Genomic DNA, 16,177 nt, shown 5'->3' with positions numbered 1-16,177 from the left:
TCTAAATTTGACGAACTTTGTGTTCGATTGTATTTGAAAACAAAATTTACACTGGATCCAATTTCTCCACCCACCCATACAATGTGAGGTAAGAGTTAATGATGATATTCACTATTTCAGGAGTTAAATCACAATAATCTCTTCAGCATGGGTGAGAAGGAAAACTTAATCCTGTGTCAACAACACTCAATTTTTCAAATATAATAATCGGTTGATTTTTTAATTTCTTTAAAGGGAAAATCTTGTTGTAACCAAGGTTTGTGAAAAACAAAGTTGTTATATTATTTAGTCCTATTAGTATATTTTTTTGTAACTAAGGTAAGTCCTATCATTTCACATGCCTACTTGAAAAAAAATGTAATTTTTAATAATGCCCTAATAACAAATCATTTTTAAAATTATTTTAAAATCTCTTTTTAACCCCCAAATGAAATTACTTTTGGGTATAAAACAAGTGACAATTAAAAAATGGTTACAATTTCTCACTTCACAGTTTTGATAGCAACCAGATGCACTCATCCTTGTAAGTAGGACACCAAAGTTCAAAAAGGATACCCTTAAGGCCTTAAATGAATTTGGTGATCATGAAATTTCACACATCCCTTGCATGTGATTTTGTCAATTTATCTTCTCCCTTCTTCACAATCACAATCATACAATCTTGTTCCTGTCCAACCAATAATTCTATAAAGAATTTTTTTTTAAAAAGTTAACTTTTGAGGGCATTCTATTCTTGCAATAGTTCAAGGGTTTTGACTCCAAACTCACTTTTGAGAGAGAGAGAGAGATGCTTACTATTACAAAATTAAACCCATATAAGTTTGGCCATGAGACTTTGGTGTAGCAACTAAGCAGTCAATGATATTTTGGGAAAATGGGTCAACACAGCATTTAAAAGGAGCCACAGGAACAGAGAGATCATGGTTGTGAAAGAATTATCATGTGGTCCATGATAGCAACTCTAGTTGCCTCTAATCTAGAAATTAGGGTTTTAAGGTATTAATTGCATGGAATAAACTTAATATTTTCTAGTTGAAAGCTCCATAAAAATTGTCTGATGGAAATACCTTAATGATATCTGGATGTATTTGAAAGTTACAAAGGAAGTTGTCTGATGGAAATACATCCATTATAAGAACCCTAAAGAATTTGAAAGTTACAAAGGAAGAAACAACAAAGAAGAGAGTAGTAGCCTTTAGCCGAGAGAGAGAGAGAGAGATCTTTAATGATATCTGGATGTATCTTTTGGAGATATGAAGAGAAACATTACAAGATGATTACCCGAAAGAAAGGGAGTGGTACCACAGAGGCTGCATCATAGGGCTCCCCCCCTAATGAGGTAAGCAGCTTAGGATTGGATAACTGGACTGACTTACCGTCACTGCCACATCAAACTCCAAATATTTTAAGACTATAAGACTAAATGTATTTCCAGTATTTGAGACTTAGAAGGAAAGAGAGAGAGAGAGAGAGAGAGAGAGGCAATTGCTAGATAAAGAAAGGTAAATCTCATGATGATGGTGGCAGTGTCAAGCAAATAACACAATCTGAAAAGTTTATGGAGAGAGAGAGAGAGACTGTGTTGCAGGCTCGCAGGATGAGTGGGTGAGTTTAGAAAGATGAAGGAGGATATATTTTTTTAAGATCATGAAGTGTTATGTGGCTAATGGGCGTATTCTAGTGTGTGGATGTTAGATTGGATCAATCTAATTGGGGATAGATTAAAGAGTTTGATTTAACGTGTTCCATCAAGCTCTGGAGCTTTTGGCATATTGGTGAAGTAGCTAACAGAATGAAAGAAAAGAATAACCTAGGGTGTCAAAACCTAGCTCGAACCCACGTAATCGAGCCGGATCTATGGAAATCGAGTTGAGTTTATTGGATCATGTTTTGCATTAAGGTTTTGTGACACTAAAACCAAATTAGACTACACTGAAATTGATAAGACATCGAACCAAACTAAAAAAATAGGACCAAACCGATATAACTTACTAAAAAATGAGACAGAAATGTTAATGGTGAAGCCTGATCTCAGTCCATAAAGTGCGGTGGTGATTCTTTGGTGGCCCATTTCGCCTTGGAAATACGTCAGAATGACAAAAAAGTGCATACTTTAGCACCATAGGCTCTAACCCATGTAGAGCTCGTCGAGATCTTCGATTTGATATATATTTCGCCCTATGTTGATTCAGATTCGAATCAGACCGGGTAGATCTCTAGGGGCAGTTTTGTATATTCAAGGTTAGGGTTTTCTTATATAATGTTGTTATCTCTTTGAGATGTGAGAGTGAGGGTTTGTATTTGCTTCACAGAAATAATAGATTTGTTCTATTGCTTGGCCTTGGATATAGCCTTCCTTCTTAGGGGCGAACCACTTAAATCTTGTCTTGTGTACTTGATTTCTTTTGTAAAATCGTCATTCGTTGTTTTTCAAATACGAAATTCATAAAAAATAATCTTTTCTTCACACTTTCGAATATATTTACAAGGCAAAATGAAACTAACCTGAAACCAAATGGATAGTAAATTGATCAGAGAAGACCGATACGAAATCAAAACTGAGCACCCTTTATTGGATCATGTTTTAAACTCACTCATTCTTATACAAAAGCCAATGAAACCGAACCAAAATCAGTTCAAATCGATGGATTGACACCACTAGAAACACCTGAAGCACGAAATTGCCCTAAAGTCCTCTTTTTTTTTTTTTTTTTAAATGTTTAACCCCTTAATTTATTTCAATTTTAGATGGAAACTAGAGAGAAAAAGAATAATCATGTTACGTCCATACCAGGTATGATCCTTGAAGTGACAAAGTTGTCGCTCACTCTTAATTCTTAAACCACGTAAACCAAATTGGTCCGACATGGGTTTCTCACCCCTCTTCTGAGTAGGGAGTGGAGTTTTACACAATTGGTTTAGGCTGATATCGATCCGGATTGCTCTGTATCAGTCTAGATCGGATAGTTTTACCCATTTTTTGTCTGTCTGTACGATCTACTGATATGGGATCGGACAAGGACTAGGGATCCTGTATCGGTGGATCGGGGACCGACTAACAAAAATAACACAACAAACTCAATTAAATCGATATTGTGGTCTCCCCTGCATATCGTAATGAATATCTTAAGCAATGAAGGACGGAGGAGAATCCCAAGAAGAAGATGCCTTTGTTAAGGCTTTTTTTTTTTTGGCTAATGCATGTGCAACCATATTCACGATAGCAATGAGAAATTTTCTAAGAAATACTCTACTGATAACTCTTGATAGAAAACCATACATTTATGCATGAAATACCAAGGAATTGAAAGAGAATTAACCTAAGAGACCACTGCACCCGAATCACACTCCACCCGTAACGTAGAGAAACCGAGCTCCTTCACTTGTCATAACCCATCCATAAGAGCAAAAAAACTCTACTACAAAGTTAGAGAAAACTCCAATGTAACTATTCCTACAGGATCCAAATGTTCCCTAAGAGTTAATTTGTATGTTAATTAAAATGAGCCAATAACATAAGCACCAGAAATTAAGTTTGTCTATTTTCCTGGAATGAACTATAGTCTACTCAATCATAAATGGGAGAGGCCAAAAGAAATCCGCTGACCTTACTCAACTATATTGCTAAAATTATACATGTCACTTCAACCTCATGGGTCATGACCAAGTCCAAATTGAGCTGTGGTTTGGTAAATTCAAAGAAAGATGTATTGAATGCTTAGACATAGTAGAGCAAGTGGCCAAAATGAATCCAATCCATCAAAATTAACCTAGATTGAAAATCACCCATAACTTGGTATTTGAAGCAATACCATCCCCACTCTTCCCTCTTTATGGTTCATCCAACAAGCTCAACATAGTTCAAAGAAACTATTATATAAATTATTAAAGGGTTTTGTTGTCATTTTTCTATTATATAAATTATTAAAGGGCCCAGCTTAATGTCACTACCCAGTGTGAAATTGAGTTGGGGGCTTGGAGCTGGAGCATTCCCCTGGTTTTGTCATTTTGTGAATGATTTTTAGGTAAAAAAGGTCAATTTGCCATAATTCTTTGAATCTCTTATTTTTTTAAAAGGTTAGATCTGAAGGATATATTTATAAAGGAAAAAGATTGGGCACGCCGTCAATATATCATAAGTTAGCGTTGGTTATATCTATCTTTCTCTACCTCCTTTGAAATGACCTATTGCCTCTAATGTATTATATCCCATCCTATGTCCCTATTGGTGTCGTTCGCCTGCTAGTTTATTGCACACGGATGGTATGCCTATCCCTCTCCCATTTATAAAATAATATTAACTTTCTCCTCTTGAATCTCACTTCTATGCTGCTCTCTATTGTATTACCGTTGGTATTGTTGCCTATTAACAGCGGCATAATGTAATTGTCACTAAAAATAATATAATATTATATATTTTGCAGAAAATGTTTATTGTGCCGCAGTGCAGGTTGCGCCCAAACACATGGGCAGCCTGTGCAGGGGGCAGGGTGGTAATATATTATTGTTGCTCTCTATTTTAAACTATTATTGCTGTTCAAGAATACCTCCACGGTTCGCCAAGGCTGCACCTTCCATGATATTATCAAGCTGTAGTTTTTCAGATGAGGTGAAAATTGGCTTTCCTTAATGGTCTCTTATCATGATATCAATTCTACATCTCAGGCTCATGGGGTTTATGGATGCATCACAATTTAGCTTGAAAATAGGTTGACTTGGAGGTTTCCAAAAAGTTCCAAGTGATCTTTAGGGTAGGTTGGGATATAGAGCAGATTGGATGAACTCACACTGGGCGTGGGGAGGTGCAAAAATGAAGTAGAGAATTTTTTAGGATTAGTGAAGAAATCTTTGGTTTTTCTGGGTAAATGTAGATGTTCGTGTCAAATCATGTTAAATTTCTCGTATTATATTATAAGTAATTGTTTGTTTATAGTTTTTGAAACAATGGATACAATATACTGACTTTTAAAATTTTTTCTCTGATCATTATTCATTCTCTATTATTGTGAATATTTTCAGAACATGAAAAGAATTTTCAAAAACAAAATGAAAATTAACACTTTTCTAACGTAGACACCCAAATTTTCCCATAAATAAATACACCCATCAAAATTAATTACTGCAAAATAATCATGTAGAAGCCTCAACACGTACCATAAACCCTAAGTCCATGACCTAGTACCCTAAACTGAACAAACCTCAACGGTGAAAGGGGAAAGATGATGAGCTTTTAATCATTTAGCTCGAGAACCCATGTTCTAATATGGAGTATGTGAAGAATTTCATTTGAGACTCTCAAGAAATATCTTTTATAATTATAATTAACAACAAAGCCACCAATGAGGAAACAGATTTCTTGATCAAATAATTAACAACCATAATTCTATTCTATCATCAAGAGTGACCGGTGAAGTCTCGGATCTTTATCACCTCCAGTTTGCTGATCGGTCCAGTTCCTCTAACAAAGGGGGGCTGAAATGACCTCTCTACCCATGCCCAAACACCCTATCCAAGTGGGGTCCACCATCCCCCTATTAGAGGAACTGGAGAACTGGGCCGATCAGCAAACTGGAGGTGATAATTTTCCGTGAAGTCTCCTAGTTGTTGTGGTGGGAGTTCTATTCCACACAGGGTTCTACTCAAAAAACTGACAAGATCAGATGATGAGGGACGCTTGGCTAAGTACAAAGATTTCTTACTCCTTTTTGCCTTTTGGGAAATGTGAAAAAGATAAATGGAAAGGTAGAAGAGAAAGGAAGCATAAAAGATGCCTTTTAGCCTGAAATTCGTGTCTACCATGGGATGGGATAGAACAATCTCTCCCATTGATTCTCTTTTGTACTTCTCACCCTAGCCCTATCTTTTTTCTTCTTTGCATTCTTTTTTTTTTTATGGAATCTTTGCATTCATTCATTCATTCATTTTAGGTAACTTTTTCTTCTTTTAAAATAAAAATATAAATTACATTCCAATCATAGTTATCTCTCTCTCTCTCTCTCTCTCTCTCTCTCGTGGAAAATTATCTCCTCGAATTCTCTGCCCGGCCGAGTTCCTCCAGTGTCTATAATAAGGGGGTGGATCCCATTCTAGCAGGGGTAGGGTGGTCATTGTACCCCCTTATTATAGGCCGAATATTATCCTCTACAATTCCTTGCCTAGTTCAATTCCCCAAGTCCCTCTAATAGGGGGGTGGATCCCACCTGGGAAGTGTGTTCGGGTAGGGGGTAGGATAGTCATTTTGCTCTCCCTATGAGAGGAAATTGAGGAAATTGACTGACAAAGAATTGTAGGGGATAAAGATCCTATTACAGGCATTGGGGGAACGAAAAATTATCCTTGATCTCAGATTCCCTGCCCAGTACAGTTCCCTAGTGCTTCTAATAAGAGGGAGGTGGACCCCACCCAGGTAATGTGTTCAGGCACAGAATAAGGTGGTCATTTCTGCTCTCTATGGGAAGAATCACACGAACTCTTCCATGTAGGAACCTGAGAGGATAAAGATCTCTAGGGAAATGGGCCAGGCTGGGAACTAGAGGGGACAAAGATCTCCCTCTCGCTCTCTCTCTTAATCATTCTACAGCTATGCCTTTTCATCCAAGCAATTCCCCTGAAGCCCTTGCTTTCTACTCCCTCTTTTGTCCCCTTCCATTTTATAAGTCACTCTCTGTCAACTTCAGTCCTTCTCTCACAGATATGAGATATCTCTATGATCTCCTCTCTTTAATGTACCTTTCCAAGTTTCCATGTTCACTACTCTCCCCTGCTCCTATAAGTTATAACCCAGCTTCTGTTCTCCATTTCATGCATACCTACTTCACTGCCTCTCTCTCTCCCTCTCTCTCATTGAAGCTATCTCACTTTTGTTTTCTTTAGTAATGGAACCTCAACAACCAAACGAAGATAGTAGCAGTGGCAGTAATAACAAAAACAACTTCCTTTGTAGGCAGAGTAGCACAAGGTGGACACCCACAACTGATCAAATCAGAATATTGAAGGACCTTTACTACAACAATGGAATCAGGTCTCCAAGTGCTGAACAGATACAGAGGATCTCAGCTCGTCTGAGACAGTACGGTAAGATAGAGGGCAAGAATGTTTTCTATTGGTTTCAAAACCACAAAGCTCGTGAAAGGCAGAAGAAGAGATTCACTATTGGGTGTGGGGATTCTATTCACCCCAATTACACAGCCATCAATAATCCTGGTTCTCATCTAATATCCTTTCTTGTTCTTCTTTAAAAATTTCATTTGGGTAATATATATATGGCTCTAGTTCATATTTTCCTCTTCTTTTTTAATTCTTTGTTCATGATGTTGCAGGCATTTGTTCTCCTACATCTTCTCCACCTGGAGTTCTTGGTATGGAGCAGATGGCAAACACTGCGTATGGATCTTTTCTCATGGAGAAGAGCTTTGGGGTAAGTTTGTAAAGGGAGGTGATCTGGTGCCACAAAATTTACAAAAATCCAATATATAGGGTTACAAGAATATAGAGTGACACCCTCAATTATGTTAACCAAGAACAGAACAGAGAGGTCGAGTATTTGACTCTTAGATGTGCTTCAGAAGAGTTTTCCCGATAAAGCTCAAAAGAAATGTTGTGTGAGCTCCATATGCAAGAACCATGGGATCTTGGTGTGTGTATAAAAATAGTGTTGATGTATACATTTACACTGCCATTTCCTACAAGTTCGAGCTTTTAGGTGAAACATAGTAAAGAGACTACATAAGCCAGTCATTTTTTTTTTCAGGATTTCCATTCTCATTGGTTAATGACTACAAAACAACTCTCCCTCCATTTCCGTTGGGTACTACTTAGTGGTTTACAAATGGAACCCATGTAGCAATGCCCATTAAATCTCTCTCTCTCTCTCTCTCAAAATGATAGTATGTATATTCTTTACAAATAGAACCAATGGAATTGATTCCTTGTGGTCTAAGGAATCCCAATGGGTGAAACTAGTCTAGCCAAGTATCTGTATCACTGTGGTCTTGGAAGAGAGCATGCAAAAGATTGCTCCATTGTGACCAAATGGTCACGGGTTTGAGTTTGAAAACAGTCTCTCTGCAAAAGCAGGGTAAGGCTTCGTACATTGTAATCGTACATTGTGACCCTCCTCAGACCCCACAATTCAATTTATTTTCTTCTCTCTCCATATCTTGTCATTGTAGAAGTTACGTGTTTTATCACTAATTCTATATAACTTGTGAATGATATGATCCACCAGGACTGTTCCATATCTAGTGGTGGTGGAGACAATGGTGATGGTGGGTATATAAGCAACAACCTTGGATGGGCCGGCGGCGTGGATCCATATTCGTCAATGTACACTCTCTACGACAAGAGAAACTTGATCAATGGAGGTTACTTCAAAGATGATGGAGAGCAGGATAAAGAAGGAGATCAAGGAGTTCCTGTTAATGGTATGGAAACGCTTCCTCTCTTTCCCATGCATGGTGAAGACGTCGCCGGATTCCGTTCCGGCAATTCTAATTCCGGTGACTTTCACCACAACACTGGTCGATATGGAGCTTACAATGACAAAGTTAACACTGGCTGCTCTCGAACCTCGCTTGAGCTTACCCTCAATTCTTACCGTTCCTCCTCGATGTCGCCGGATTCTTCTTAAATTCGCCGGAATTTCTCACTCTTTAAGTTACGAGGACGTTGTTGTGATCGAACTGCTGAAACGAACTGAGTCACGTTTACTGGTCAAAGATGCTTCTTAACGTGCCACGTGGGCTTTACAATTCATTAACTAATCCTTAACCACTGAATTAATGACAAAACAGTGGTTAATCGAATCTTTTATTCTCAGTTTAGTCAGTCCCTAGTCCCTACTATAATCCATAAGCTTTTGATTCTTGGATATTCTTCTGCTAGTTTTAGTTCTGTTTCTTCTAGTCATGTTTCAATTCTTGTAAGTTTAATTCTGAAGTTGATAGTGTTGTTCTATGAGCGTCGAATTTGTTTTTTTTTTTTTTTTTTTTTTTTTTCTCATGTATGTTGGTTTTTCCTCAATTTGGATCGTCTCCTGCCAAGCTGGCCGGTAGGACCATGTTGCCAAGAAACGATGAGGTGCACAATGACCGCCTTACCCCTGCCCGAGCGCCTTGCCTGAGTAAGGGTAAGGTGGTCATTGCACGTCTCATTGTGTCTTGGCAGCACGGTCCTGCCAAGCAGCTCGGCAGTAGAGGAATTGGATTGTTTTTCCTTCCCTCTTTATAGAAAGTTTACTTGTGCGGGTTCTTAGGAATAAATCATGGTAGTCTTTTGATAAAAACAAAAGGGAAAAAGAACTCTGTTCGGGAGTGTGGCCTACACTAGCACTCACATGGGTCTGTCTCTCTCTTTTGCATATGAAAAGACAATTTTGCCCCCTTGTTTTAAGGAGGAGAGAATTGGACCATGGGTGTATTGGGGTAGGCCACACTCTCAGACAGAAAACTGCGAGTCCAGATCTTCTCCAATGACATTTAACCACCAGAGTCAATCTCACACCATCCATAAGGTGTGGGGACCACCTCTGGAGTATGGAGACCACACCTCATGGATGGTGTGAGATTGACTCGACTCTGATAGTTAAATGTCTTTGGAGAGAATCTTTTCTCAAAACCTGCTTCCCAAAACAAAAATATAATTAAGATTTTTTTTTCTTTTCTAAATGGCCAAGTGTTATCGTCCAGTTGATCTGCATTATTTAAAAGGTATTTTCTTATTGGGAAAAAGTTCTCTGTCCGGGAGTGTGGCCTACGCCAGCACTCCCATGAGTCTATCTCTCTCCTCCCCATGTGAAAAGACACATCTGACCCCTTGTTTTAAGGTGGGGAGGATGTTATACCAGCACCCCGGGAGTATAATTAATTATTAATTCTTTCTCGTAACGTGTAGTTATCACTGCCACGTATGATGGTGAGTTGTTCTCACTGGTAGTCAAACCCAGCTACAAAATTATTGACTACAGTACGAGTTTGCCTGTGGAAACTAGTCGGGATCACGGAGGTTGCACCTTGACGTGTCAGGGGTAAGTAGTTGATCAAATTTTGTGGTGTGCTTACTGCCCTCTCAAAGCCCTCGAAGTGTGGTCCAAATGCCCTGACCTCTTATGGTGGGAACCACCTTCCTACTCGCATCGGATGCAAGGTTACTGGCTGCCTCCGACCCTGCATCCAATGCTGCTGACAAGGACTCTTATGGGTGAGACCCTGTGGCTAAGGTGCTATTGGTGTTCTGCCATGTTTGACCCTACCCTTACCCCTTTTTATTAACTTGACCTTGTGTGGGCCTTGGGGCTCAGGTGAGGATTTTTAAAGCTTGTGTAGGGTTGGATGGTTGTTTGACCCTATCCAAACAGACCCTAGGTTACACTTATGAGGCCTTATCCAAATAGGTCAATAAAGGTGATTTTCTATATGAGAGAGATGGGTAGGACTATTCATTAGTCTTGGCTCACTTCTACCTAACCTAACCGTGCTTGAGAAGGGAGTTATGAGGAGAGGAGGCAGCAAGGAGGAGAAAAAGGAGAAGAAGGAAGGGAAGAAGAAGAAGGAAACGGTTGCTAGGTTTGGAGCTTTAAAGAGGGCACATCTTGTATATCTCAGATCAGGTAAGCCAAGTGCCCCTTTCCCCCCCTTTTTCTCTCTTTGCCCCTTGCTCGTTTGAGCTTGGGTGGTTCTTTAGTTGCAGCCCCAAGATGGGGATTTCTTTTTTGGAAACCCAAAGGGTTAGCTCGAGCCATGTGTAGTTTCCCCTTGTAGGATGCTGTCCTATTTTCTTTACATCCCTTGAGATCTCCAACTGGGTCTCTTGACCTAAGGTTCCAACCACCTAGGAGCCCCAAATCTAGACATGGAGTAGTTGACTCCTTTAAACCCCCTTAAATCTTTGGATGTTGGGTGTTTCTGAGACCCAAATAGACTCCAAGACACCCCCTCCCTAGTCCCTTGAGGCTTAGAGAACCAAATGGGACAACCCTGGGCTTTTAAAGACCTTGAAATCACACCTGGGTTGCATCGGAGGCAGAAGGTCGGACTCAAGGTCGGAGGCAAGCTTGCTGAGTCCGACGTTGCCTCCAATGTGGCCAGAGTCTGCAGTGAAGGTCGGACTCAAGGTCGGAGGCAGATCTCTGCTGAGTCCGACGTTGCCTCCGACGTAGTTTTTAAGACTTATAACTTATGTAAACTGTGGGGTTTCTCTATGAGGCCTCCCCTACACTCTCTCACACTCTTATTCACTTCCATAGGCGCCAACATATGTGCAATGGAGTGATTTTGAGCAGGAATCGTTACGCTTATACAAAGTCTATTTGAAGTAATTGGTGAGTGGGTTTGGGTGACTGTTTGAGCTTGTTTACTATTGCTTATTCATGCATTTATGAATTATATTGTGACATTATCATTCAAGCATGATTGCATATTTGCATTTATTCTTATTCGATGATGATGATGATTGATTAGGATGATATGGATTTGTGTTGGGTTATGGTGCCAGGAAGTACTGGCACCGGAACCCCCAGATTACGTGGAATTGTATATTGCATCTCATTCTTGCCTGTATGCGTCGTGTTGTACTGGTACCCAGGTGTTAGATGGAATGGGACGTTGACACACCTGGATGTACCTCTCAACACGATAGGATTCATGTAGTATATCTGTGGTTAGGCTCGTTCCTATGCTACGACCCTTACCAACAGGGTTTAGGTGTTGGGTAGCGAGCACCTGCTTTGTGGAGAGTTAGAGAGGCCAGGCCGGGGGTAGTAATGGTTATCGGGGTGCGCCTCGGTGGTGATGACTACGACCGACGCGGGCTCCATAGTAATAATTGAGGTTGCATTGTGGTGAGAATGGAAGGATCCACAATGTCTTCCCGAGTTATTGCAGTAGCATATACCCATTGACTTAGCATTGTGTGTTAGGTGGTAAATGAATTAATAATGGCATGCACCATGGACTATTTGTGATTGTGTGATTGTGCATCCCTTTTCTCTCTCACTAGCTCGGTGGAGCTAACCCCCGTATACACATTCTTTTTAGATTTGGATGCAGATGATTACTGTGGAGCCAGAGACCGTGACTAAGGATCATGGCGATGGTTGCCCATGATGATTGTGCCTACGGGCTGTACTGTTACTTGGGATCGTTCCCGTTTTATTATTTTTTTGAAAGCCTTGTGCTTTGTATAAACTTTTATGTTTTACCTTTTTGGTAGCTACTTGATGATCATAGGAATTTTTATAACTATGTTACTTATTATCATTAGCCAATGAACATCTTATAATTATTTCATTTACGCTTCCGCAAACTCTGACCTATCTTGGAATGTAATATTCCTTTGTCTTTCGCACTATAATATTATTGTATTTTAATATTGGTTTATGACTGTGAGTTGGCCACTGCATCGAGATCTTGGCGGTGAGGTGGGATGACGCGTGTCACTCCAATCATAACCTGATATTGTACTTTATCCCTTGTCGGGATAGGGGTGTGACAAGAGAGATAGACACATGGGAGTACTGGTGTAGGCCACAATCCCGTACAGAAAACTGCTTCCCTTTCTTATTGATAGTCCTTGAAGTGTTTTATTTTATTATATTATAAGTGTATGGAAATTAGTCCCAATTTCGCTACTAACAAACCTACAATCCCCCCTTATACACCTGGGAGTCTCTCCACTTAACAGTTCAAATTTTTGGATGAAAACCTTACATGGTTATAGAGGGGGTTTTCATCATACTGACATGTTCATAGCACAGACTGCCACACGTATAAGGAAGTGTTAGGAGATTAGTCCCACATCAGCTATTAATAAGCCTACAGCCCCCCTTATACACACCCGAGAGTCCCTCCATCTAAGTGTTCAAACTTTAAGGTGAAGACTTTTCAAAAAAATAAAAAAAAAATAAAAAAAAAAGGGAGAAAGTTCTCTGTCCAGGAGCATGGCCTACACCAGCACCCCCATTGGTTTATCTCTCTCCTCCCAATGTGAAAAGATATCTTTGCCCCTTTATTTTAAGAAGGAGAGAGATAGACACATAGGAGTGTTGGCATAGACTATATTCCGTTCAAAAAAATGCTTCCAAAAAAAATATACAAATTATTTAACGAGGGGAGAAAATAAAAAATCAATTACACATACTCACAACAAGAATGTTTAATAAGGAGTGAGGATCGGATCTCACTGTGAGATATCCCCGGGCACTCCCTCCTATACTGTCCCTTATCCAAAAGGCAATATATGAACTGCATCATCATTTGGAATTTGAACTGAATTCATTGAAGGTCCCTTCTATGAAATACCTATATAAAAAGGACTCTAGTCCAAAACCCTACTCTTAAATAGGGTGAAAAGGCTAGCTAGCTAGGTTTTTCTCCCAAGGAACTCTTCTGGTCTATGCCAAATGGCATGAAAAAAAAAATCACAATTGTTGTTTGACCATGCACAGAAAATGTGATCCCATTGCCATATATAATAAAAATGCTTAAAAATTGGACTATAGAATTGAAAATTTTTCTTACAATGACAAACCCATTTCACCAAATGATACAATATTTCTGTACTTTTAATTGATTGGTTTTATTCTATGGTGAACAAAACAACCCATATAAATCAGTTTTTGTCTTTACTTATGCAAGTTATGTGTCATCTGGTTCTTCTAGTTGGTGTGCTATCATCTAGTATCATCTAGTTGCTCACAGACTGTTTGGAAGTAGTAAACAATCTAAATTTTAGTTTTTTTTTTTTTTTTTTCATAAGAATAAAACAGCCCTCGGTGTAATGGTAAGTTTGCTTCATTATCATTAAATGATCACGGGTTCGAGTTTAGAAATAGTTTTTCTACAAAATAAGGTAAAACTAAAGTTACGTACATTCTGACCCTTCATAAATCTCAACAAAAGAAACCTTGTGTACTCGGTACGTCATTTTGTGTTTTTTTAAAGAAATCTGTTGATTGTAATTTAAGCTATTTTTGGATACCAAGTAAAAATAAATAAATGAGAGAGAGAGAGAGAGGGCAAATAGGCCAAATAGGCCAAATCTGATAAACTCTCTAGGGATTACGTAGGGTGGGGGACATGTTTTCTTGCTTTTGTGATCTTTTAGCTTAATTTCTGGGTTTTTTTTTTTAATTTATAAAAAGGTGTTGCTGTCCATGTCCATCCGTATGGCCTAGAAAAAGAGTTTAGGTTATAAATGAAGTAAGAAGGGTAATGCATTGGGCGTAAGCTAGGGTGTCCTGGAATCCAGCAGTAGTGAACTAGTGAGTAGTAACAGTCAGTTACAGTAGTACAAGAAAATGATTATGAGAGAGTGAGAGAGTGAGAGAGTGAGAGAGTGAGAGAGATACTCTGCTGGTCACCTTGGGAAAATAAGAAGAGAAGAAAGACTGGGACTGTGGGAATGGAGGGACCATGGGGTCCTGGGGGAGAGTAATATGCGGCCGTTATATGAGTGATTGGGTGGAGTATATATTTTGAAGTTTGAACCCTTAAAACACACACACACACACAGGGATAGCTTTTGGTTTCAGCAATCAACCTTCTGCTTAGTACAAAGCCATTGAAATGGGCTGGGCCTGATAAGAGAAACCCATCTAGTCATTGACCTAATAAGATAGGTTTTTTTTTTGTGATTGGAATTGTGAGTTTTATTTATATTTTTTCTATAGAAGAGGGGATCGAATCAGAATAAGGGAAATGTACCAACTAGGAGATTCAAACTTGAAACTTCCTAAAAAACATGAGCATGAAACGCATCACGACTCACCAATTAGCACAGCTGTTGATAACAAGACAGGTTTTCACTTTGCCCAGAGAGAAAGAGGGGGGGGGTCTGGTCATGATTTTCGGCGGAGATAAATTACCAACTACACATTAATAAGTCTGTGTGGTCTGTAGAAGAAAGGGACAACAAAGAGAAAGTAGGTAGGGAAACCCCCAATCCAATCACACTCTCTCTCTCTCTCTCTCTCTCTCTCGCTCTCTCTCTATGAGTCTATACTGTATGGGCTATTGGAAAAAGGGTTAGCCGACTCATGCGGAACGTGCGCTCTGTAGATGTTCACAGTGGGGGGCCAGGTACGTTTTTAGGTTTCAGAATTGCTGAGAATTCCTTCTGTTTTTATGATGAGGGATTAGATTTCTCATGTATTACGTGAAAACGTCAGATCAGACAATGCTTGTCACTGGATATCCAAAATCGTTTGCTGCCATAATTGTTAGAAGACAAACAATTGTACAAATCTACATTTGGGGGTTGGGAGAAGAGAGAGAGAGAGAGAGAGGAGTGGTGATTGGTGAAATGGTTTACTGGGTCTTCTGATTTGATTTCAGTCTGTCTACAAAGCACGTGATGGATGGACTAGTTGTGTACTGAGGTGGGTCTGGTCTGCTTCTTCTTCTAATCTTCCATACATTTTAGGAGATAAAATGGATGAGGATTAGGTTTGGAATTAAGAACAAACTCTGCCTCAGTGATGAATCTAAAGTGGGTTTGAAAGCTTGCAGCTATAGAGATACCCAGTGGTGAACTAAAAAGATCTGAGCCGACAGATTTAAATTTGGTTTCATTTAAAAATTGGCTTTCTTACCATTTTATCGTTGGTTCGTATCGATTCATATCGATCCATCAATATGATGGAATTGTTCTAAAATCGCTATCAGCTCCTATCGACATTGATATGAATCAGCCTATCTGACACCAATTCCTTGAACCATTGGCCAGCTATATAATCAAAATAATGGAAGTGTTATTCGACCATTAAAAGTTTGCGATATCGAAGCTGGACAATCACCTTGAGGTACAATGTGTGGACTAATTATCGGTAAATTTGTGCTTATTTATATTTGCTATGAATTGTAGTGAGGTATTCTTTGTAATCTAAGAAAGGCGTGAGGATAAGTGGCTATAACCCTATTCTCCATTGACAGTGAAACAGATCTCATCTCACCGTGGATGTAAAAAATCCGATCGAAACCACAAAAATCCTTGTATTATGTGATTCTTTGTGATTTCTATTCTTTTTATGCATCGTTTTAGGTTTTAATTTTCTACACACCTGTACATCCATACACTTTGTATGAACTAGTTGCTCGTGTGTGTAGGGATGGAAAATTATCACCTCCAGTTTGCTGACCGGCCCAGTTCCCCAGTTCCTCTAATAGGGGGATGGTGGACCCCA

At 39.3% G+C, this 16,177-nt stretch overlaps 1 protein-coding gene across 1 annotated transcript; it reads left to right on the top strand.

Moving 5' to 3' along the window:
- Nucleotides 1–6,875: 6,875 nt before the first annotated feature.
- LOC122658974 (protein WUSCHEL) lies at nucleotides 6,876–8,649 on the top strand. The gene is made up of 3 exons (XM_043854142.1): nucleotides 6,876–7,203; nucleotides 7,320–7,417; nucleotides 8,228–8,649. Exons 1-3 carry the CDS (start codon nucleotides 6,876–6,878, stop codon nucleotides 8,627–8,629), a joined length of 828 nt encoding a protein of 275 aa, XP_043710077.1. The 3' UTR covers nucleotides 8,630–8,649.
- The last annotated feature ends 7,528 nt before the right edge of the window (nucleotides 8,650–16,177 follow it).

This window comes from Telopea speciosissima, chromosome 4 (genome assembly GCF_018873765.1).
Source record: "Telopea speciosissima isolate NSW1024214 ecotype Mountain lineage chromosome 4, Tspe_v1, whole genome shotgun sequence".
NCBI lineage: Eukaryota > Viridiplantae > Streptophyta > Magnoliopsida > Proteales > Proteaceae > Telopea > Telopea speciosissima.
The sequence above is the reverse complement of the archived record's forward strand: the minus strand, read 5'-3'. Positions and strand labels throughout refer to the sequence as shown.

Excerpts from the sequence above, each read along its gene's own strand:
- LOC122658974 (XM_043854142.1), top strand. The coding sequence starts at position 6,876 with ATGGAACCTCAACAACCAAACGAAGATAGTAGCAGTGGCAGTAATAAC. Across the intron at positions 7,204-7,319 it reads CACAGCCATCAATAATCCTG|GCATTTGTTCTCCTACATCT; the intron begins GTTCTCATCTAA and ends ATGATGTTGCAG. Across the intron at positions 7,418-8,227 it reads TCATGGAGAAGAGCTTTGGG|GACTGTTCCATATCTAGTGG; the intron begins GTAAGTTTGTAA and ends ATGATCCACCAG.